Raw genomic sequence first — 22,647 nt, 5'->3', positions numbered from 1 at the left:
CCTTAGCAAGCCTGGGAATATTTTTCGCCTGGATCCGAGTGGTACGGTACTGCTGTCACTGGAATTTTGAAAAATTCCAGTAATTAGCAACTTGAGTTGCGGCCAGGATGGAAAATTACCATTGACTAAAGCAAATCATCTCTGATCCTATAAACACTGGTCCTAAGTGAGGCCCTTTCAGCTCTCTGGGACCGCAGTGAGCTGCAAACAGCATCTCCCTCTGAGCGGGATGCTCTCGGAGCTCCCGAGCTCCCAAGTTTGCCGTACTAGGGGGACCGTTGCCAAAAGCTGATGACCAGGCCTGGGCTGATTTTCCTGCTCCTCAAGGCTCAACCCTTCACCTCCTGAGAAATGCAAAGGCATTTGACACAAGTATTTCGCTGAACTCGAGGGGAACTTTTAACAGGTATACCTTTGTACTTTTTTTTTTCTTTCTCTCCTTCGATTCCTTTGTGCCTGTGTGCGTGTATGTGAATAGATTTAGGTAGCTTATAGTAAGTATAGTGTAAGTATTACCATTTCAGATCCATAGTTGAGTTAGTGGTGTAATAGTAGAAAATCCTGTTTGATTCACTTTGTAAATCATAAATTAGTCAATGATGAAGTGCTGCTAAAATCCTATGATCAGCCTTAATCTGTGAGCAAACCTTAGACACCCTTTAGATTTAAACTGTTGACCAAGTATGAAACTAAGATTGGATCTCGTTGCACCTAAGCTCTGTTAAGTGTTTAGAAAGCAAGGAGGTCCATTCTGAACCTTGTGACTCAGCGGGAGGCTCTCCCTTATCCTTTCATGGGTTTAGTTGCTGTATAAATCTTTCCAGCTTAATTTTAATTTTGATTCTTCTTTGTGTGGTTTAGCTATGTAATAAGTAATAGAGTGAACCTTGCTACTGAACTTTGAAGTCGCACTCCTACAAATTCCTGTTAAAACTGTTTTGCTAATACCTTTGACGGTGATTCTTTACGTGACCTAAACCACTCATTCATGACAGATACCACCTGTGTAAACTTTTTCATTTGAGCTTCCAGTGTGCGCATAATTATCCGATATGCTTCAGCAGTGCAATGAGAACCAGATGAAGCATTAGCATAATGTATTCCACAAACTTTGAGGGAGAGCTACTCTGGTGTACTCTGGTTGTCCCAAGTAATTCCTTTTGACTTAATCTAGCAGTCTGTGACATCATTCAAACCCACAAGAAGTTAAGAGATAACACCAGGCCTGACCTATGTTTGCTTCTTATATTTTACTTGGAGAGCAACATTAAAGAACACTTAGTAAAGGCACGTTGAACAGTGTATTGCATCCTCTTTCAGCAGCAGCAGCAAAGACTTTGGTTGTGCAGCCAAAGTGCTGGTGGTGTTGAAAAGATAAGGATATAAGTTGTAGCAAAATTAAATTCTGCTTTAATTTCAGTATCTTCCTCCACAGTCCCCAGGAGTTCTCTGCTTGTTTCTGTGTGTGAAGAAAGCCCTTGCTCTAGGCAGATAAAGACGTGTGACTCTGGTTTCCACACCAACCAACTGCAAACATGCTTAGAGTATTATGCCAGTAGGGACCTAAAAATAGTGCCTTCCTCATCTGCAGTACCACTGCTGAGGTGTTAGCTTCCGCAGATTTTCTTGCAAATTTTTGGGGTTTTCAGATTTTCTGGAAATCTTGCAGATTGCCATGGAGGTAACTTTTATACATCAGTTAATGCAGAATAAGATGATATTTTTCCCCCTAAGGTATCTTCACTATCAGAGCTGTAAATTATCAGGTATGTACTTATGTATACCTTCTTAGCTCTTAATAATACCTTCTCAGAACATATTTTACGTCTGCATTAAGCAATTCCTGAGTAACTCTATAAAATATGTGATATTACAAGTACTGATATTGCAGTATTTGATATTGCAAGTACATTGATCCTCTCTAAAGCAAACTTCTTAAGCTATTCATCTATGTTATGCTTTAGCAAGTGAGGACTGTACTGCTGAGGGACTGAAAGTAGCAATTTAAAATATCCGTCAGTTGTTGCTTGACCATTTAAGCCAACAGAGGTGAAAAAGGAACTAACTACCCAAGCATGGTGAGCAGTCTGACCTGGTAGTACCATGTACAGCTTAAACCATGAAATCAATGTGGAAGAAGTGAATTCTGTGGATGTGAGAGCAAGTCAGGAGCAAGTAATAGCACATCAGAACATGGGCAGATGGGGCTGAAGCAACAGAAGACTTCTTGAGTTTGTCTGGTCTCTGTGTCTCGAGTCAGGCAGCTGCTCCAAGCTCTGGAGGGGATATTCAGAAGAGGAAGTCTGCCAAGTTAAAGGTATTTATGACTGTAAAATCATTTAAAAGGTGAGAAAAGTGGGTGGGGATTTCAGTCTTGCAGACAAGGAGCCATAGAGTTCACCTGAGCATCCAAGAACTTGTGCTGTGTATCCAGAACCTTTGTATACATCAGGGGATGTATCAAAGGCCAAGGTATTGCCAGGGCTGTAGTGGTCAACAGAACTAGTACTAGCTCACATTTGTATGTAAACAGATAAAGCCCTGACCAGATGGCTCCACAGTGTCTGGGGCCTTGCTGCTTGGATATAAATGAGTGCAGAGGAAAGGGCAAAGAGTGAGCAACGAGCGTGCATGCACTGCCTTTCCCAGGCCTGGCTGCTCCCGCTGAGCTGGCTGTTGTGGTGGTCTCTGCAGCAGGATTCAGAGGCTCTACTTAGCACTTGGACCTGGAGCGTCTGTGGAAACCTGTCTGCCTGTGCTGTGCAGCTGAACGGCCCTGGATCTGGCTTTGTATTGCTAGAGAGGGACATGAACTAGCTTGTGTGTGGCTTTGTAGCAGCACCTCAGCACTCACTGTAAATAGACAGACTTCCCAGCTGCTGAAGTATTTTGGCAGAAAAAAGAAATGCCCTGCTAGCGTCCAAAGAACGAGTGAAACAGAGCAAACTAGGGTGAGAATATATTTAGTGTGAAATAGTAAAACTGAAGTAGGGTCAACACATGTGTTTCTCCATTAATACCTGGTATATGCAAAATGCAGGATGGCAGGGGTATAGTGATGCCTATCTTGGTTTTGCCATTAGCTTTGTAGCAAGAGCCTTTACCTTCCCATAGCATAGACAATGTTGTTCTGGTGAAGACAGTAAGTATTAAGTCACTACTTTCTTGTCTTGTATTTAACCCCTGCAGGTCAAAGAGGATTTAAATGGGTTTCATAACTAAATCACTCTTGTTACTGTGCTTGTGGAGTTCCTCAGATAGATAGTGATTGGAGATACGTCACTGTGGGTTAACTCAGCCTCGGACCTTTTCAGCAAACAGTCAGAGGGTCTCTCATACCAGTTTGCCTGCTCCATGGCCACGCCATGGCTACCCTCCTACCTGTGTCCCCTGCACAGCCTAAGCCACCTTGGCAGCAGCAGGTTAGACACTGTATCTGCCAGCTCTGGAAAAGGAAGGTTGTTGGTTCAGCTACTGACTCAAGTCATTCTCTGAAACTGCCAAAGCCATTTTGCTGGAAACATCAAACTAATTAAGTAGGCCAGAAATGAAATGTGAAGTGGCTGAAACCTGGAAAAGTTGTAGTCTACTGAAATGAGAAGGAATGGCCATCCTGAAAGTAGAGCTTTAAAATATTTTTGTGTCATTGAAGCAATATACATATGTATAAAATAAGTATGTCTGGAAACAGAAGCTCTAGAACATGATCAGTTTTTTATTTAAAAACAATTTTTTGAAATTCCAGGATTTTCTGTGAGCTGGAAATGGTGGAGTTTGGTGGGTGTCCTTCCCACAGAATAATTCAGTGTTTTATAAGCTTTTCCCAAAAGCTGAGTAGCAGCAAACTGTTGGCCAGCATGGGTAAACATGCTTGGAATTGAATATCCACTTGCAGTCTAAATGTACTCCAGTCTCTTTCATTAGAATACAGCCTTTCAGCTCTGCTTAATGTAATTTGCTTACAGAAGGGAGAAAATGTCTTATAAGGACTTCCAAGAAAGCAGACTGAGGTTCTTAGGCTCCCTTAATGGTCAGCACTGGCTATTCCTGAAAAAAGGTCTAGATGACTTCAGAGATGGCTTTCCTCCTTCACCTGATAACATGACTGGTAGAAAGCGGCCTGTCTCAATTACCCTTCACAACAGCACACTGAGATCTTTGTCTGCAGTTCCACGGAAGAAAAAGAAGCAGCAGGCCAAAACAGAGGTCTGACTGCCCAGGCTCAGCCCACTGCAGCAAGCCAGGAGGGACTACGTTGCACAGATTGAGTGCTCTCTGCACCAGCGCTCTACACACGCTTGGAAAAAAGTATCTCCCCAAAGGTAATGATTTTGTAATCCTGGTTAAACACTGTTTCTTCAGAGAGCTGGAGCAGGAAACTAACCTCGTGTGCAGCTACTATTATCAATTAAAAAAACCCACAGCGGCTTCTGTTTCTTTCCAAAGAAAAAACCAAGGCAAATAATATTCAAGGTAACTTAGACAGTGGGTCCGAATTACTAGCAAGTTAATTGTGTAACAATATTACAAACGGGCTACTTGAGGAACCTAGTGCCTGCCATCAACAGATTACAGAAAATGAGTTATCTGCTAAGCGATCAACAGGCATTGATACAAATGGACATTATAGCACAGGAAGAAAATCTAATCAGAATTGATGTGAGGCATATGTCCGAGATAGCAAGAGTATATCTCATTACCTTTATTTCTCAGCCTGTTTACAGAATAATCTCTCTTTTCCCAGTCTCCAGTTCTTCAACTTTCTCTGCTTCATGCAAGCAAAAGCCAGCAGGTCCTTGTCTATCGTGTGGCTGGGAGCTTCGGGAATGTGCTTGTTTGGATGTTGCAGCTGGAGGATAGTGACCAAATGCAGTGGCAAAATTGAGCTTTTTGCTCCTAGTAATTCTCAAAAGGAACAGGGGAGAGCTGTGAGACTTTTGGAAGGGCCAGGCTTCATGCTACAGAAGATGGGGACCCCTGGGTGAAGTGCCTTAGTATTGTTTAGCTTTGTCTAAGGGGATATATTCACCTAAGGCTTGGGCGCAATAAGATTATAGATGGGTTCATTGGGAGAAGCCTTAGAATTCAGAGTGCAGAGCTCTCCCTGACCCCTGGCTGCTAGTACTGGGGCAAGGGGATCATGAAACAAGGGACTGTACTGCAAGGAAGGAAACTTAAAAGCAGCTGAAGGAAAACTTTGCAGTACAGCAGATTGCCATGGAAGATGGCAGAGACTAGAATTTCAGCATGTTTCACAGATCTAGCGAGCAGCCTGAGTTGCAATTGATGCTTTAAAGATTTTTTGGAAAAAGGTCTATAAAATGAGGCTTCTGGACTATGAACTTCCTTAACTGGTAGCACCCTAAGGAGACTTGCATGTTGGGCAGTCCCTGACACAGCCTCCAAGCAGATTTCCTCCAGTGAGGTTATTTTTGAACACAGGCTGTCTTTTTGCTTGGCTTGCAGGTCTTGAGACAAGTTGCTGGTGTCCTGGATCCTGAAATGCTTTTGAAAGGCAAGGCTGGCTACAATGACTCTGAACAGAACCAACTCTTTTGGGAGGTGCTGGATCGTCAGGAGGACGTCAAAAGCAAAGCAACAGCATCCAAGGCACAAGCACAGTGAGTACAGGGCGAGACAAAGACAGCAACATAAATGGCTCTGAATGTCCCCTCCTCTGTGATGACATGAGTGGAAAAAGGGATTTAGGCACTTAATTAAAATTTACATCAATCTGTCATGGGAGTAGTTTTCATTAAAAGATAGGTTCCTTTGCCTTCCTCAATGATACTGACAAATAAATTGATACCCCACTGCCTGTTCAGAGACCAGTCAGGATTAGTTTTAAGTGATACAAACCCATCAGGAGACAGCCTCGCCAGTGGGGAGTTTACAGGTTGAATTGGCTAAGGCAAGATAAGTGGAGCTGGTAGGAAAGCGTTGCAAGCCCAAGTGGGAAGCTTTGTCCCCCCACTCACTTAGAGAATGAAAGGGGAGCTCACATCAAGGGAGGCAGTCTTACCCCCAGCATCAGGACTTGCCAAAAAATCCCACTTGGAAGTAGTGGCTGCCCAGTCTGAGAAATGTGATCTTTCACAGCAGGACATGGTTTTGTCAGCTCATCTAACAGCTCCCAGCCAGGGGAATTTCTCTTGTCCAGCAGCACCTCTCCTCCTGGCTGGAAGGTCCCAGGCCCTCCCCCGTACACTTTCAGGGATACACAGACCTCTCTCGCTCCGATTTCATCCTGGTCTTTCAGGTAAGGATCCAGAGTCTGATTTAACTTGCTGTGTCACTTTCAGTTATCATTTAAAACCTGGCTAACACAATCCAGCACCGAGGGGTGGGCAGGGCTGTCAGCGAAGGCTTCTCCTCAGAACAGATGGGGGGAATGAATCCTGCTTTATTATAAAGCTGAATAGCACATGGGGAGTTTGCTGAACACTTTTTTTCTTGTTTCACAGTGGCTGTTTGCTTTACCCAAGGTAACCTAAGGAAGTATTTGTTCACGGCTGCTTGGGAAACAGTCTGTGCTTTGAATTTATTTTTCCTGAATGCTTCTCACGGGTAGGCTGTTGTGCTGGCATTGCTAGGCTCCCAAGATGTGCTGCAGGGTGATTTCCAATCAGTTGTCAGTAAATGTGGATTTTCTGTTGTCTCTACAACAGGATGTACAAAAAAATGTGGAAACTTCATATTTAGGCATGTGGTTCCAGAGCCCCAAGGACCGGCACGTTCCTGTGGCTGTAACCTGGAAAGCTGTGCTGGTGGATGAAATGCAGCCTCGCCGTGACCCGCGGACTTTTAACACCACAGCACTCCCAGGCTGGTGAACACCAGGGCTTTGAAGATGAAAATGTCTTTGAGACAAGTTTCAGTGAGCTTAGTACCTAACCACTGAAATACTCCTGGCCATGTCAGCGCATGGCAGGATTCCTTTTGCCTCCCTTTGCATTCCACATTTCTTTGAATTGGCTATCTTTTTCCATGAAGGAAAGGGGGAAAAACAATCTTTTTCCAAATTCATTTTCCATAGCTCCAATGTAACATTAGAATAAGATATACATCGATCCTCTTTACTCTTTGGCTCTTCAAAATTCGGCCCCCACAAGACTGATTTGTCTTTAGGACAGACACCTTGCATATGAATGCCTAGCCCTGACATACCTGTGTTAAAGGCACTTTTTTCAGTGGTGAGGTAAAATTCTGATCTGAGGACTGCAATTTCAAGAGCGATTTAAGCGTGTTTGGATTTTTAGAATTCGATTCTGCACTGACTCACAGGGCCCTGAAGGAGCTGAGCGATGCAGAGCTGATCCTAAAACCATAAACCAGTTCAGCCTCAATCTGTCACAGTTTCTGCAAGCGCATCATAATATTTCTATCCCAGTATCTCAGGAGGCTTTGCCTGTAAGTATCAGCAGTTATTTAGGGAGAGCTTCTTACTTCACCGTGGAGGAGGAAAGAATATAATTATAGACTTGGCTTTTTCTTATGAGTTCTCAGTGAACCAGAATATAACACACAGACTGCTGCAGAAAAAAGTTTATTCAATGTTTCACTAAAAAAGCTACAATTATGGGAATAAGGGGTTTGCTGTTTTTATGATTCCAATTACGTGTGAAGGCAGATAAGGACTTCTCAGGACAGCCTAAGGCTTTAGAATCAACTTCTGACAACAGTGAGAAACATACCAGCCATCCCAAATGTAATGCTGGATGCCTTAAGCCCTCACATACATGATGTCTCTGTGGGCAATACCAAGTGGAATGCGTTTAAATGCAAGGTGAAATACAGAATCAGCGCCTTTATTTGGTGAGAGGTTTCTTGTATAAAGAAAAAGACTGCTGGTGTGAAAGAAGGAATGAATCTCTAACTAGGGTGCTCCTCTAGCAATTGATTCACCTTCATAGAATTTCTTGAAGCTTTGAATGCAAAATGAGGAACAAGAAAAGAAATCTGAGCCAACTTGATATTTTTTTCATCAATTGAACTGGGAGCAGGGGTGGAAGAAGGCAGCAATATCAGTAAATAAGCATGGAAAGTGAAATACCTAACGCATTCTAGAAGAGTTTACTATTCCTGACACAGCTGAGGTCCTGGCAACTTTGAAAAACACTTCAGGGTAGCGGCATCTTTTGATCTTCTCTAAATGTGCATGAAAACTAGAAGCTTGCAATTGTCTAAGTGCTTAGAAGGGTCTAGAATGCCCAATTGTAAACTAATTTTGAAATCGGATTTCTCAGTCTCATCCCTCATCTCCTCTCTCAAATATGATTGTACAACAGCCTTCTACTAATGGCACAAATCCTGCTAATGTAATCAAAAGGTCTTGTATAAAGGTTGCGCAGAGGTTTGCTTTACATTGCTCAGGGAGGGAAGTACACGGACATTCCTGCTGATGTCTGCGGCAGCCTTGGTCAGATGAAGACCGATGGAAGACTGTCAAAAAGACAGGTTCCCCAGTGTTGTAAATCAGTGTAGTTCCCTTGGCTGAAGGGAATTACTGATTTATATCTGCTGAGGATCTGGTCTATATGGTGGCAACTTCTGAGGCATACAATAATGGCGCTGCAGGTACATGCTGGGGATCTGAGAACAGAGTCTACGACAACCAGGAGCTGCTCTTGGGAGATGGCACTAAGTCTGATGTTGTAAACAATACAAAGAGGCAAGCTGGCATTACTCTGGGAGCTGATAGTTTGGACACTGTTGTCCAGGTACTGTGGTTCTATACATGCATTTTTTGACAGGAACACTGAGCACAACAAGGCATTAGTACAGCAGTGGATTGAGCTAATCAGCATAGCAGGATGCCGGCGTCAGAACTGCTTGAACTTTTTTCACCTCCCCGTGGTAGGAGAATGGGAAGGTTGTGGTGTAGCACTTGTCCCTGTTGTAGGTGTAGCAGGTTTCAGGTTCATTGCAGGAGGTGCTTTGCTGGGCCTTGTAAATCTCACCACCCAGCTCAACTTCTACGGGGTCGCATTTTTTGCAGCTGGAAGAGATGGAGAATAGAACAAGTGTTACAAGAGTTGTAAGATATCCCTGGTGAAACCCAAATCTTCCTTGCTATCTGCAGATGAAGCTAGATGAGTGCTGTGGCCTTTCTAGCTTTTATACAGGGATGCCCAGCCAAATGCTTGGAGTGTTGTCAGACTGCTATTGGCAAGGGGAGGGTTAAGCAGGCAATGTGTAATTTGCTGCTGCTTAAGACATTTGAGATGAACAGGGGTCAGAATGAATCCTTCCCTGTAAATATGAGACTTTTTAATGTGAATTAATCACGTAAATAACAATTTCTTGGCTTGCAACAGAGTATGAAAGCTGGGGTCCATGGGAAAACTTTCCTCTGTGACCCTGCCTCATCTTCTCTACTGGCCTTCAAGCATGTTTTTGAGCAGCTGTGGGCAACGCTGCAGGGGAGTTTAAGTCTTAGGAAATGAACTTAGTAAATAAAATTACTCACAGTTCGGTCATGCGGTAGACAAAAGTGGTTCTGAGTGGGGACATGGGGTCAGAGATGTTCTCTCGAGCCCGCAGGGGAACTCTGTAAAGGAAGGAAGAGAATCGCTCTTCTGAAAACTGCTCATTAAGCAGGGGACTACCCTGCTGTGAACAGCTCTCAGCTCTCATCTTGTTCTTCAGGTTGTTTCCATTCCCACCCTTCTCCCTAGCCAAGCCCAGGAACAGCAGGTCTTGGCCCCTCTGTGCCCTCAAAGGCAACAACTGCCCACAAGAGGACTGCAGCAATTTCTAAAAGTGCCACTTTAAAGGTGACAGTGCTGATAATACTTTTTTTTTCTTTAAACTTGGAGCTGACAGATGCCTGAGAGACTTGCAAGACACAGACAGGGATGTTTAATTAGCATTTCTCCTGTTGTGAGCTCTACCAGAACTCCTGCAGCTCTGAGCCTGAACTTGGTCCATGTTTCCAAGAGACACACACACCCCTCTAAGATTTGTGTGAATAATAAGGACAAAATCCTACTCTTGAACTGAGATCTGCCTCATAGGATTAACCTGTTCTGACAGTTTAGGCATTAATTAGTTTCTGATAGTTTAGGCATTAACTAGTTTACCCAGCCTATAAAATAGCAGGCTTGCTATCAGCTTTCTAAGTCCAGTAAGTCCTTGGGCACAACTTGGTTTCAGATTAGATCGACTAATTAGATTGACTCTACCTCCCCAGCCTGTTTTGTAAAGTTACTACTGGACCACTTAAAACATGGAGATGCTTTCTGTACCTGAAGAGACAAACACCAGATAGGTTCGTGTGAGCTACTAAAACATGAAGCAAAAGGAAATATTCCAGGATACCATAGAAAGCAGCCCATGAGAAAAACAGTTCAATGCCAGGACATGGGAAACAATGAAAGGAAAGGGAACTCCTCTAACACTTCATCTCCTGCTCACCACCTCTGTGTAATACTTGTCTCTCACTTACAGGATGCGTATGTTTCTTTCCAGGACTTCTTCACCAGGATCTTCTTTGGAGGGAACGAACTTTGAGGTCACTGTCACACACTGACACTTATTATTGACCAGCACATGCTCATCATCCCCAGAGGCCTCTGGATAACCTGCAAGCACAGGATATGAAATCCCAGGGTCAAGAAGAAAAACCTTGAAACCGCCTCTAGCAGAAAGCCAAGTGATGAGAATGCCATAAATGCACTATTACGGCATCTGGGTCGGTTCAAGCCCAGGTTGCAACAGGTACAAATGAGCCTCTTGGCATAGATGAGTTCAGCTGCCTTCCCTGCACAGTCTACGTGGATGTGATGGGACTGGCATGGAGAAAACGATGAACCTGGGGACACTGTGTGGCTGGTGAGAGGCAAGCGCGCAGGGGTTTCTCATGAAATGGGAGGAAAGGCCCCTTGCAAGCTTTGAGCTGTACCTGGCAGCTGAAGTGCTGCTTTTGCCCTAATGGGGGAGGCTACACAATTCCTCTATCATGCACCAGGACTGTCCTAGCAGTCCAAACACTAGTTTGGATCTGGCCTCTAAATAAATGTCTCTGACCTTGCCAACGTGGCAGATGTGTCGGTTTTCCTTGACTGGTAGATTGCCCTTCAGGTCCCCAGGGGAACAGATGCCAGAAAGCACTGCAGGACCCAGCACGAAGGCAGCCCTCTGACCTAGCACTGAAAGGCAAGGGGCACTTGTGATGCCTGTGGTTCGCAAGGAAAACTCCAGTCCTGATTTTCTTACTCAAATAGAGAAGAACCAGCTTGGGTGTGACTCCCGCACTTTTAGCATGCTATTCAATATGAAATTCAGCCACTACAGGGTGAAACATCCCATGTGCCACACAGAGGCTCTCTTGAGTGTTCCTGGTGGCATGCAATGCCTTCTTAGTAGATGGATTTGAAATAGCTTGTTCTTTGCTAGTTGGTTTTCCTCAACCCAGAGCCTCTGTTCTCTTCACCTACAACAAGCCAGCCTTGCTTTTATATGCACACGTAGTCATACCCTTCTTAAGTAGTTGTTTGTACATCCCTCTGTATTTCTCAGTGCTGCTGACATCAAATTCACAGCCGTCACTTTGCAGCATTGCTCTTCCTACAGCACCTTCAGCCTGCTTAGAAGTACCAAAGCCCATGATTTCTGTAAGATGGGGATAGCTTCTATTGGGCTCTAGACCTCAGTTTTGGGGACTCACCTACTCTTCTTGTTGCTTGGTTTAATCATGGAGAGAAAGAAGAAATAGGCTAAAAATGTCTGTGTTCATCCTGTCTATGGAGAGTCTCAGACTCACTTTGGCTTAAAAGCGTTGGTCCTAATAGCTGGATTTCTTTGAGTTATCAAACATGGATCAGTAAGGAAGCAGACACCCATGCTGCATGAGCTCATATCTGTTTTTTTCTTAGTATCCATGTGCAAAGCTGCTGGGTTTGATCAACAACAGACCCTGTTGCTATAGGGTGAAAGGGATAGTGCTCAAAGGCTGTGGGAGCAACAGCAAAGCTGGGAGCCAGGAGCAGCACACGGACTCTGAGCTGGACTGTGAGTTTTCTGACTGTTAGCCGCTGTTGGCAACAGCTTAACCATCACATGAAGCTGCCTGCAAGACCAAACAAGGACAGGACCTCTGCAGTACTGACAGGCAGAGCCCCCACCTATCTAGTCCATACCATGTAATGCAAAGAGCATTCCAGGTTTTCTGCCCTAGGCTTCTTGGACCTTCCTTCCTGCCCTTACAATATGCTGGTCTCATTTGCCTTCTTTCCACTGGCTTATTTGTTGAGATCCTTACAGGCCTCATAATCATGAAAAAAGACACCAAAACCACGTAAAAAAATGCCTTGGAGTGACCCTACAATTCACCTGCCGGTTACAAATGCTGTTTCTGTGATAACTGGCAGCAGAACACCTTCTGAAGAAGATTCACTGTGGAGTTTTTTGATCCGGAAGGAACCTGCTTTGGTCCCTTGCTTTGGGCAGTGGAGCAGGCCACTGCAGGCATGTGGGAGACGTTTGTACTGCTCTCATGGGTTTCTTTCTCTATAGAGAGCATATCCACTATACCGTGTGCCCACTGAGCCTTTTAGCCCTTGGTCTAAAAGCCCTTGGCTTTCAGCATTTCTCAGGGTGGCACCCAGCCCAACTGGCTAGCTGTACAAATGCCACTGCAAAATGTGCACAGAGAGGGTAAGTCAGGTCACACTTCTGACTGCAGCGTGCCCCACCAAGACAGAAATACGAAATTGTGTCTGACACACGGAGATGGTCGTTGTGCTTGTCTCTGTACCCCTTATCCCAATCTCTGTTGCTCTGCATGCTTCCTCTCTGCCAACTCATCGCTCAACAGGAACATCTCCCTCTGAAGCAACATCTTACTACAAAAGCCTCTTTAGTCTCTGCCTCCTTAAGTCTTGGCCTTTCTTTTGTCTTACAGAAAGTCTCTAGCTTCTTGTCCTCCACGTAGACCTTCCTCTGGTGTCTGTCACTATTCTATGTAATGTTGTGTGCAATTCTTTCTAAGCCCTTAATCCAAAGCCACTATTCAAGTCAGCTCCTATTAGCTTTGGGAGTTGTCCCAAAAATCTTTGGGAGCAGACTTTAAATTCATCTCCTAAAATTATATTAACATACTCTTTTATGAATATGCAGGGGGGGTGTGTGTGACTCTACTGTAAAAATACTGTCCTGATTTAATCCCTTGTGTAACACTCTTGGATTCAGTAACCAGAAAAGTTACAGGAACTCCGTATGGTTTTTTTGAAGTATAATTACAAACCCCAAAGGAAGATAGTTCTATCAGCAATGCTTCCATGTGTCACCCGGTAAAGTTGCTTTGGGGAGAAGGTAGTTAAATACAAAATTTCTTAATGCCCTTCTAAATACCTGTAGGTTGGATTTTCTGGTGCTTATTTACTGCAATATGGTGTTCGCTCCCTCCTCAACACCCATGCAGATATTTTTTTGACAAAATTTCTCATCTTCCAATATTGTGTTATTCTGTAATACACTGTGAAGCCAAACAGAATCCAGCTGCAGCATAGCAAAGAAGCAAATGCATTCCAAAAATATCTGTTCAAACTCTGCTGCAGGTCCAAGTGGCTACTTTATTAAAGTAGGAAAGGGCTCAATTAGCCAAAAAATACATTAATTTCAACATAAGTAATACAAACAGCACTCCTGCAGCTGCATGTAAAAAACCCTCTACCTGGACTTCCCTCTAAGCTGCTTACATATGCGTGTGTGTGTGTGTGTATCAATATATTTACACCTTAAGCCATACATATGAATGGGGAAACCCAGACTGGGCTCTGTGGTGAACCGACACAGTATTTCTCAACATTTTCTGCCTTTTCAGCTAATAGATTATATAGCTGGTCACTTTTCAGAGCAAGCTGTACATTCCAAGGACCTGCCTGGGTAGGCAATAAGACACCCTTTTCAAAAGTTGGAGGAAATGCAGGGATGCAGTTGGGTTATCCTTGAGCATCCATTTAATCCTGTGGACCAGATCCACCATGTGACTGAGCATGACTTTAGGTCATCGTATCAAAATCTGGCATTAGTATCTTACTACCTGGGAACCACACTGAGGAGTGTGCTGGGATGACAGTCTCATGTCGGCCTAAATCAAGAGCCTCCAAGAAATTCAGTGTAATTACACAATAAACTACAGTTGAATCAAAAGTAAGCCCTATGACAGGATTACCAGGGAGGTTTTGAAAGCCTTTAAATCTAGCAGGTAAGAGTCTTGCCAGCTTCTTAGCACTTCAGAAAAGCAAGCGTGCATGTTTGTGGTTTGTTGCTTTAGAAACCTGATCAAAAAAGGCTAATCACACAGTCTTAAACTTGCCACTAGTCATCAGGCTTTTAGCCTCAAGGCAGCAATTAAAAAAGCACACAGCTCTGTGGAGCAGAAAGACACTGAGGTGTGCGAGCACCACTGAAGCGTGACTGCCTGAGCAGGCTTTGAGGTTTGATTTTTGACAGTTGTAATTATGAATAGCCAATCACACAATCCCCCTCATCAATACCTGAAGCAGTTTTCCATGTTTTCTGTTTCCCACCTACCTGCCACAAGGATGAATCCCAAGGAGACAGCCAAGGCCATGCACAGCAACAAAGAGCTCTTCATCTTGCCTTCCCTTCTTTTGAAGAACGCGAGTCAAGAGCCCGTGTCTGCCTATAAGGGCGTGTGCAAATGATACAGCTATTTGTTTCCTAAAATAAACAGCCCAGCGGGCTAGCACTGACACCGTGGAACCTGTGGCTGGGGACTGAAACCGGGCATGTCTAATGCACAAAAGTCCTCTGGCTTTCAGAGGTGAAGGGGGGCAGGGGGTTGCACTTCTACTATGCGTTTTTATTCTGTTCAGCTGAACAATTTCGTTAGCATTAAAGCTGCTGAGTGCAAGGGGGTGCAAAATTTAGGGGGTGTCTTGCCATCTCCCACCTGGGAGCAAGAAGCGTAAGGTAAGGAAGTGTCCAGACAGCCAAGGGGTCACAGCTCTGGCTCCTAGTTTTGAGAAATCAGACTTAAGGATTGCTTGGCTTGTATTATAAAAACACTTCAGGCTTCAAGATCAGAATCCTGTTTGCACCAGATTCTGTGCAAACCTCTATTAAGGGCTCAGCCTGCCCCCAAAGAGGTTGCAGTCAAAGCAGACAAGATGAGGGAGGGATAAAAGAGGTAAAGCAACAGCAGGTCTGTGGCGAAGCTGAACTCACCCTCCAGCTCTGCTCGCCCCATCCAGAGGTTTCTTGCCTTAAGAATGGAAAAAGGACTGCATGGGATTTGTGGGTTATGAAAGGTCGGGAGTCTGGTCCCAGGCAAACTCTGAGGCACTGGGCAAGCAGACTTTTCCTGAAGGAGGGGAGCACTGGCCAGTACCTGGGATTCTTTTTTTGTCCCAGATTTGGGATCACTTGTGTAACTCTGAAAAACAAATGTTGCAATGTAACTCAACCACGATCAGGGCTGTCTCTGTAGCATCTGTACATGTCTTGTACAGAGAACGCCGCTTTTTAAGGGAAACCCAGTCCAAGCAAGGGCCTCCAAGCACCCACGTCAGGGACAAAATGGGGGACAGAGCAAAGTATGATGCTGGCAGGCCCATTCTTAGCCAGGGTTATTGAGTCAGTGTTTCCTGAATTTCTGCTGCCTGCAACGTATGTTCCTCTCAATTAATGTCAGCAGCCCATGGTAAATCTCCCTGCATTCTCCAGCTTTTCCTTATGCAGCAGAGCAGCAACCCTGAGCCCAGATACAGGCTTTTCACACAGCCCACGCCACCCTTGACTCACCCAGGGTCAGTTCCTCTGGCCAGGCTCTCAAGAGGCTAAAGTCATGGGGCCATGCTGCCAGGCATCCCAGCTCCTGAAAAGGCAGCCTGTCACTTTACAGGCTGTCTTCCCTTTCTTCAGACCTTGCTCGCTGGGTCCTTAGCCTTAAAGCGGTTCAAAGACCCCAGAATCCATCCCCTGAGCTTCTTCTAGCACGAACATCTCATCTGGCACGTTGCATGATGCAACGACCTTTTGTGTTGCATCAGCAGCACTCACGGGCAAGGTTTCCCCTGGGAGGTGATGGGGGATGAGCAGTGAAAGCCCAGCGACTATCAAGGCATCAGGTTATGCCATAATTCTTCTTTACAAACCTTGCTTTCTCCATAGGGCTCCATCTTCAGGAGGGCAAAATTTGTTTTTTTTTCCTTTCCCCCTCCCCAGAAAGCATTGCCAATGGAGTTTAATGTGGAGCTCTCTTCTGAAGCAGCAGCAAGATGTTCCCTGTGCCCCATCTCTTGCAGAAGGTTAAAAATAAACCTGGCTAACCATGAGGTGGTAGGGGTGTCTATCTAAAGCACTATTGGTTTCGGTCACTTTTTCTGTAACAAAATCGGGGTTTTTTATAAATACACAGGAAGGTGTGATGCAGGCAGCAGAACAAAGCACACACAGAAGAGGCCAGTTCTGGTCTGTTTTGCCAAACTGCCCCGATACAAATACAGCACAGGTACCATCCCAGCAGAGGCATCCATGAGTATTTTCAAACCTGAAGGGAGAGACTGAGCAGAATGAAATGCTGTGTGATTCTGTTGATTTCGGTGGTTTTCCCTGACTGCCAATGCTCAGCGTATCTGAATTTCGGTTGCTAAATCTACATGCGCACATACAGTCCCTTTGGTCTGCATGTGGTGGCACAACAGCTATTTTTAGTCACAACCAGCCACCTGCAAGTCTCTGGGGATTTTCATCTAGATTGCAAGCTCTTTAGAGAAAGATTCATTTTATGGACTATCCCCTTTTTACTGTGTGACATTTGGAATTACCGGAAAATTATCTGGGGAAGCAGGCATTAAAGTACTGTGGCAGTTTGGCAAGGGGCGAGCAAACCAGCATGCCAGGCTTAAATTCTGGGCTGAGTGGGGGGCTAGACTCCCAACCTCACTGCGCAGCAGAGGCTAGCAAAGGAATAATTGAGAATTTGAAAATAAACGGGAACCAGTCTTGTCGTCTCAGTCTCCTTTCACTTGTCCTGTGCATCCAGTTGGCCCTGGACAAGCTGAACTAGGATTTTCCAGGCAGGAAGCTGGGCCTGGATGAAGTGAGGCAAAACAGGTGTACCTTTGTGTGTCCTTGCTGTGCTGGGTGAGGCATGGAGAGGACAGCTGTACCAGGGCACGGGGTACCTCCAGGTAACACACCATCCACTAGCAGTCTGTCCTATGGCTTTCTTTGCTCCTCATTTCTCAGCCAGAAGCAAAGAAATTGGTGGATTAAAACAGTCATGCAGCGGTCAGTGACTACTTTATTGGGAGCAGTTATTCCACCGACGCTTACAGCAAACCGGGGTGGTTTGTCTTGAGCAGTTCCCAGTAACTGGATGAACTAACTCACGTTGGAGGTCATCTCCAGCTTCACCAGAAGCGGATGATGCTTTCAGCAAGTCCTGGAGGAGGTTCAAATGCCTGTAGGTGCCATTTCTTTTCTGCTCTTAGAAATTAACCTTGGATTGAGAGACAACATGTCAATTCCATTTAAATCCATGAGAACCCAAGTGGAAGCAGGTCTGTTGTTAGGGCTCCGAATTTCGAAAGTGCAGACTTTAAAAAACATGAGGGCACTACACTGTGAGGGCACTACTTTGTGAGAGCACTTAGGTGGAAACCATCAGGGTCAAGGACACATTGAAGGCCTGGGTTTCTCTAAGTCATGCTTGCAAAAGTTATGTGGAATTTTAACCAGGCAGAAATCAGCTGCAGGCTTCTCCGGGTGGATTTCACACAAAAAATGGCAAGATTACAAAGCCTGATAGGCAGAGACAGCTGTATTTTAGTGGCCAACTAGTATAAAGTAAGAAATTCTACTGATGTGCGGCTAACAAATTAAATTAATGTTGTTTTGCTTTCCAAAACCAAATTACTCTTGTCGCTCTTATACAGGCCTGTATCCAGGGGAGCTGATATCTGAAAACTGGTATGGGCGGATCTGGAAAAGGTGTCTTAGTCTAAACATATCTGGTGCAACAGCGTATGAGGAAGACCCAGAGGTGACTACGTGGAGAAGATGAACGCAACAGAGAAAAGGCTCCTGAGTGTGACTTGTCTGCCATTACATCTACCAGAATCCAAATGAGTCACCAAAAAGTGAGTAAAGTTGTGCAACCCCCACCCCCATTTCAGTTAACTTTAAAATTTGCTTGACATGTCTTTTTCCACCAGAAGGTGCACAGGACTATTTATAAATAAAACTGCACCTGTTCTGCGGTGAGAAAAAAGCACCTGCACTTGCTCTCAGTAGAACACCCCTTGCTGGGACAAGTGGCTGCTTAATTTATCAGGCTCTGGGTTTCTAAGCTCAGACTTAAATGAATTATGGTGCCTCCCTCTGCTCTTGTGGCATGGCAGTCTGCCTTTTTTGAAAACAGGCCGCTTCCACGCAGCTCAGTATTAATGCGATTTTCCCTTTGGGAAGGTGGGAGGCTCGGCTGGGTGCTCTGTGACGGACAACAGACAGAAACAAGTCAAAACACAGGATGAGTAGAGATTGTCTTAAAATGGTCCTGATGAGGGGTCCCCCGCTGCTGGAAACGAAAATTGCTCCTTTAGTAACGCCCTGGGCACATCTATCGATGGGTGTAAATCCAAGGAGCATGGGGGGTGGGCAGAGCAGCAGCCCAGCTTCGCAGCCTGCCCTCGCCCTGCAGCCCGAAAGCAGGCTGGCAGCCTCTAGGATCAGCCCGGATCCTGCCAGGAGACACGTGCATCCCTGTAAAAGTGTAATTTATTGAGGGGAAGGACTCAAGGGAGCGTATGTACCTCAGATGCGTCCAAGGTAGTTTTCAAACACCTCTTTTACCTCTCTCAAAGTTTGATCTGATTCTTGTTTTGGTTAACAAGGGGACAGATGTGCTTCCTTTCTTTTTTTATTTTTCCTCGTTGTTGCAAGATTACTGTACAGACAGCACTTTTACATGTTTGTGCTTTTAGATGAAGAAGAACCATTGACGAGGGAAAAAAAGCACTTTTTGTTTTATTCATTGCCGACACCTGCCAGGATTACAAAAACCCACCTTGTTTTGGCGGCTGCCCAGGTCCCGCAGCTCCTAGCGGGTCTGGATTGCTCGATCAGACATCCAACGGGAGGAATAACCTCACCAGCGCTGCAGGGCTGGCGCGCCGGCCGCTACAAATCCGCAGATGAAGGGGAAGGGACCGAACGCGAACGTGCAGCTGTTTGTGTGGGGGTACACGCCGGAGCCCGCAGCGCTCCCGCAGCGCTCCCGCAGCGCTCCCGCAGCCGGCAGGGTCCCCGTGCACAGAGCTGCCGGCCTCGCCCAGGCAGGGCCACCCCGGGCCGCAAGGGGGGAGGTGCGGCGGCAGCGGAAGCGCGCAGCGGGGGAAGCGGAAGCGCGCAGCGGCGGAAGCGGAAGCGCAGGCGCGGCGCCGGCGGAGGGGAGCCATGAGGACCCGGCGCGGCACCGTGCTGCGGCCGCCGCCCGGCCCGCAGGAGGAGGATGAGGATGGCGGGGAGGCTGAGGCGGCCGGCGGGCCGGCGGGCCCCGAGGCGCTGGCGGATGAGGTGGAGGACTTCCATGAGGCGCAGTTCCGGGCGGTGATGGCGGCCCTGGAGAGCGGGGAGGAGGCCGGGGGCAGCGAAGAGGAGGAGGAGGAGGAAGTGCTGGGGTTGCAGCTGCCCGAGGAGGACAGCGAGGAGGATGGAGACGGTAAGGAAGACAACGAAGGAGAGGAGGAGGAAGGGCAGGGGCTGGATCTTTATGTGGACCATAGTGCAGAAAAGGATGGAGGTGAGGAGGGTGCGGAGGATGAGGATGGAGAAGAGGAGGAGGAGGAGGATGGAGAAGGTGAAGAGGAGGAGGAAAATGAGGTAGAAGATGAAGATGGGGACCTGTCCATGGAAAGCGATTTGGAGGAGCACCGTCAGGACACCAAGCTCCCCCATGAGCTCTCCTGGGGCCAACGCAAGCAGCTCTACTACGACACGGACTATGGGAGCGATGCCCAGGCCAAGGGCAAGCGTAGCCAGCAAGAAGTCGATGCCGAGGAGGAGGAAGAGGAGCAGGAGGCTCAAGTTATCCAGAGACGGTTGGTGCAGGACTTGGGGGAAGATGACTATGGGCTGGACATGATCCAGGGCTATCTGGCCAAGCAGCAGAAAACCCGTGATAGCGAGGGGCAAAAGATTGACAAGGATTTGCAGGCCCTTCCCAAGAAGGAGCAGCTGAAGCTACTGAAGCAGGAGTCCCCTGAGCTCCTGCAGCTGATTGAGGACTTTGAAGTCAAGCTAATGGAGCTCAAGGATGAACTGCACCCACTGCTGCAAATGGTCAAGAACGGCACTATCCCGCAAGGGAAGGGCAGCCGCTATTTACAGACCAAGTATCACCTCTACTTGAACTACTGTGCCCATATCAGTTTCTATTTGGTTTTGAAGTCAAAGAGGATGCCGGTTCATAGTCACCCCGTTATCGAACGGCTGGTTGCTTATAGAAATATAATTAATGACCTAGCTGTTATAGATGAAAAGTTATCCTCGCAAGTTCGGATGCTTTTGAAAAACTACTATGATAAGAAGGAAGGTAAATTACGGAAGGAGAAGAAGTTTGCAGTGTTTCTCCCACTGGATGTTAAGAAAACCAAATCAAAACGTGGACCCGCTCTTGCTAATGGTCGCGATGTTGCTGATGGACGGTCAGATGAGTCGGACCTGGATGAAGAGGCTGCCCTAAAATACTATAAGATGATGGAGGAGAAGTTGAAATTTAAGAGGAAGAGAACCGAAGACCAAGACACGCTTGAAGAAGGGGTGTTGGAAGGAGAGGATCCAAATAGCAAGAGGGGTGTGACCTATCAGATGATCAAGAACAAAGGCCTCACGCCCAGAAGGAGAAAGATCGATCGCAACCCCAGGGTCAAGCATCGGGAGAAATTTCGTCGAGCTAAGATTCGCCGCAAGGGCCAGGTCCGTGAAGTTCGGAGGGAATTGCACAGATATGCTGGGGAGCCATCCGGTATTCGTGCGGGAGTTAAGAAAAGCAGGAAGCTTCAGTGATACTTATTTTTCTACATTTCTGATAGCTGCCAGTAGCACTACTGAATTCAATAAAAAATTTATAAACGATATTGTGAGTTTTATTCTTACGAATAATGGGGGGTCATGGCATTTGGGTGTTTTTTCAGAACGTGCCACCTCTAAAAGTAGCACAGGGCTTTTTCCTCACCAGGCCTGTGCCTTAAGGTGTTTTCCTCTGTTGCAATGTTGTCATCTTTCCATGCTGTAAATACTGGCTTTGAGAGGCTGTGAGGGATGTGTCAAGCGAAGGGCATGAAATGGGACAGGATGGGATGGAGGGACCTCCTGAGGATGGGTTGAGAAATGTGTTCTGTGCCCCTGCCGCTGCAGTCTTTTTAACTGTCTTGTTCTGGTCCTTCCATTTTCTGTGTGGAGCTGCAGAACGAGATACACGTGGTTATGATTTTTAGGCTCTCTTAAATCTTTTTAATTATGTAACTAAGCAGAAAGCTGTTACTGAAAGCTGTCCCCTGTGGCCTGAGATAGCATTTACCTTCCTTCTGAAATCAGTAAGAAGCAAAACAAGGACTTTTCTGGAGTTCATAGCTATCTGTGATAAATACATTAACTTCATCTATGATAAATGTGTTAAATGTCTGCTGTTACATGTCTAATGTAGCATTGATACAAGACAAATGGGTAAGACGTAACATCTTCATTTTGAGGGTAAAAATTAAAAATGTTTTGATTACTGCCATGCCTTCTGCAGTGAAAATGCATTTAACCCCACACTGAAGTTTTTTGCTAGGAGCTGACTGTGAGTGGCCTGCATTTCAGGTGTAAAAGAGGAATGACAGATTAATTTTTCTTAAAAGTTTAAGAAACAGTGTCTCAGGTAAGACCTGCACTTGTGTCTGGGACAGGTTTCAGGGAGCCTGTGCTTTTATTTGTGTACCAGGAGCATCTGAAAGGTACCATGGTCTGTTTCCCATGTGAAATCACTGAAGGGGAATAATTGCCTTGTGCATAAATGCTGTTTCATGTTATGGAGTCACTGTGCATCTAGGGGGTTCGTTGCGGGGTTGTTTTGTTTTGGGCAGTGGGGGTGTGTGTGTGATAGTCGGGGGGGGGGACGGACACCCGAGGGGGCTGTGTTCTCATACCTGTGGCAGGCTAGACACTGTACTTCAGACGTGTGTTTTCTGCAAGTGAAATGTGCTTCTGTAGGTTTTGATGTAAAACTTTATAGCCTAGGCCTGTTTCTGCCAGGAACATGCTGTTAATTGCTGGCTGGAGAATATTTTGTTAATTTGCAAAGCTGATTGTAAAAGGGAGAGGTAGAAAAACAGTAAACTTAAGCTGGGCAGATGGGAATGGAAGTAAGCAGGCTTTTTGTCATCCTGTGTCGCAGATCCATGGGATGCAGAGCTATAGGCATGGTGATTTTGGAGGGGATTCTGGTACAATAGGTAACGGATAAAATAGTTATATGACAAGTTCTTCTGACATCAATGGCCCTGCGTTTGTTTGCCTCCTGCTGCTAAGAGGCCAAACAGCAGTTAAATGCTGCACTTAAAAAAATTAATAAATTGCTTCACAGAAACAGGCTACAAAGTGTTGGGAGTTGATCCCTTCCATGAAATGGCC

The 22,647-nt window shown here is 45.8% G+C and overlaps 2 protein-coding genes and 1 long non-coding RNA gene across 3 annotated transcripts; 2 read left to right on the top strand and 1 right to left on the bottom strand.

Annotated features, from left to right (window-relative positions):
* Positions 1–2,623: 2,623 nt before the first annotated feature.
* Positions 2,624–7,384, top strand: LOC130156300 (uncharacterized). Its single transcript, XR_008824372.1, has 3 exons — positions 2,624–4,322; positions 5,467–5,621; positions 6,100–7,384. It is a non-coding gene; the product is annotated as an uncharacterized LOC130156300 (long non-coding RNA).
* A 146-nt stretch (positions 7,385–7,530) lies between these two features.
* On the bottom strand, positions 7,531–14,753 carry JCHAIN (joining chain of multimeric IgA and IgM). The gene is made up of 4 exons (XM_056354669.1): positions 14,539–14,753; positions 10,448–10,583; positions 9,470–9,550; positions 7,531–8,998 (listed from the first exon to the last, which is right to left on the bottom strand). The coding sequence occupies exons 1-4, from the start codon at positions 14,600–14,602 to the stop codon at positions 8,797–8,799; spliced, it is 483 nt and encodes a 160-aa protein (XP_056210644.1). The 5' UTR covers positions 14,603–14,753; the 3' UTR covers positions 7,531–8,796.
* Positions 14,754–19,359: 4,606 nt separating this feature from the next.
* UTP3 (UTP3 small subunit processome component) lies at positions 19,360–21,108 on the top strand. Its single transcript, XM_056354641.1, has one exon. It carries the CDS (start codon positions 19,429–19,431, stop codon positions 21,037–21,039), a length of 1,611 nt encoding a protein of 536 aa, XP_056210616.1. The 5' UTR covers positions 19,360–19,428; the 3' UTR covers positions 21,040–21,108.
* The last annotated feature ends 1,539 nt before the right edge of the window (positions 21,109–22,647 follow it).

The sequence above is a fragment of the Falco biarmicus genome, chromosome 1 (assembly GCF_023638135.1).
Source record: "Falco biarmicus isolate bFalBia1 chromosome 1, bFalBia1.pri, whole genome shotgun sequence".
NCBI classification, from domain to species: domain Eukaryota; kingdom Metazoa; phylum Chordata; class Aves; order Falconiformes; family Falconidae; genus Falco; species Falco biarmicus.
The sequence above is the reverse complement of the archived record's forward strand: the minus strand, read 5'-3'. Positions and strand labels throughout refer to the sequence as shown.

Bases quoted from the DNA above. Each gene is read 5' to 3' on its own strand.
- JCHAIN (XM_056354669.1), bottom strand. From the start codon at position 14,602: ATGAAGAGCTCTTTGTTGCTGTGCATGGCCTTGGCTGTCTCCTTGGGA. The intron at 10,584-14,538 runs GTAGGTGGGAAA...CTGTGCTTGCAG, and splicing joins GGGATTCATCCTTGTGGCAG to GTTATCCAGAGGCCTCTGGG. The intron at 8,999-9,469 runs GTGAGTAATTTT...CATCTCTTCCAG, and splicing joins GTCTACCGCATGACCGAACT to CTGCAAAAAATGCGACCCCG.
- UTP3 (XM_056354641.1), top strand. From the start codon at position 19,429: ATGAGGACCCGGCGCGGCACCGTGCTGCGGCCGCCGCCCGGCCCGCAG.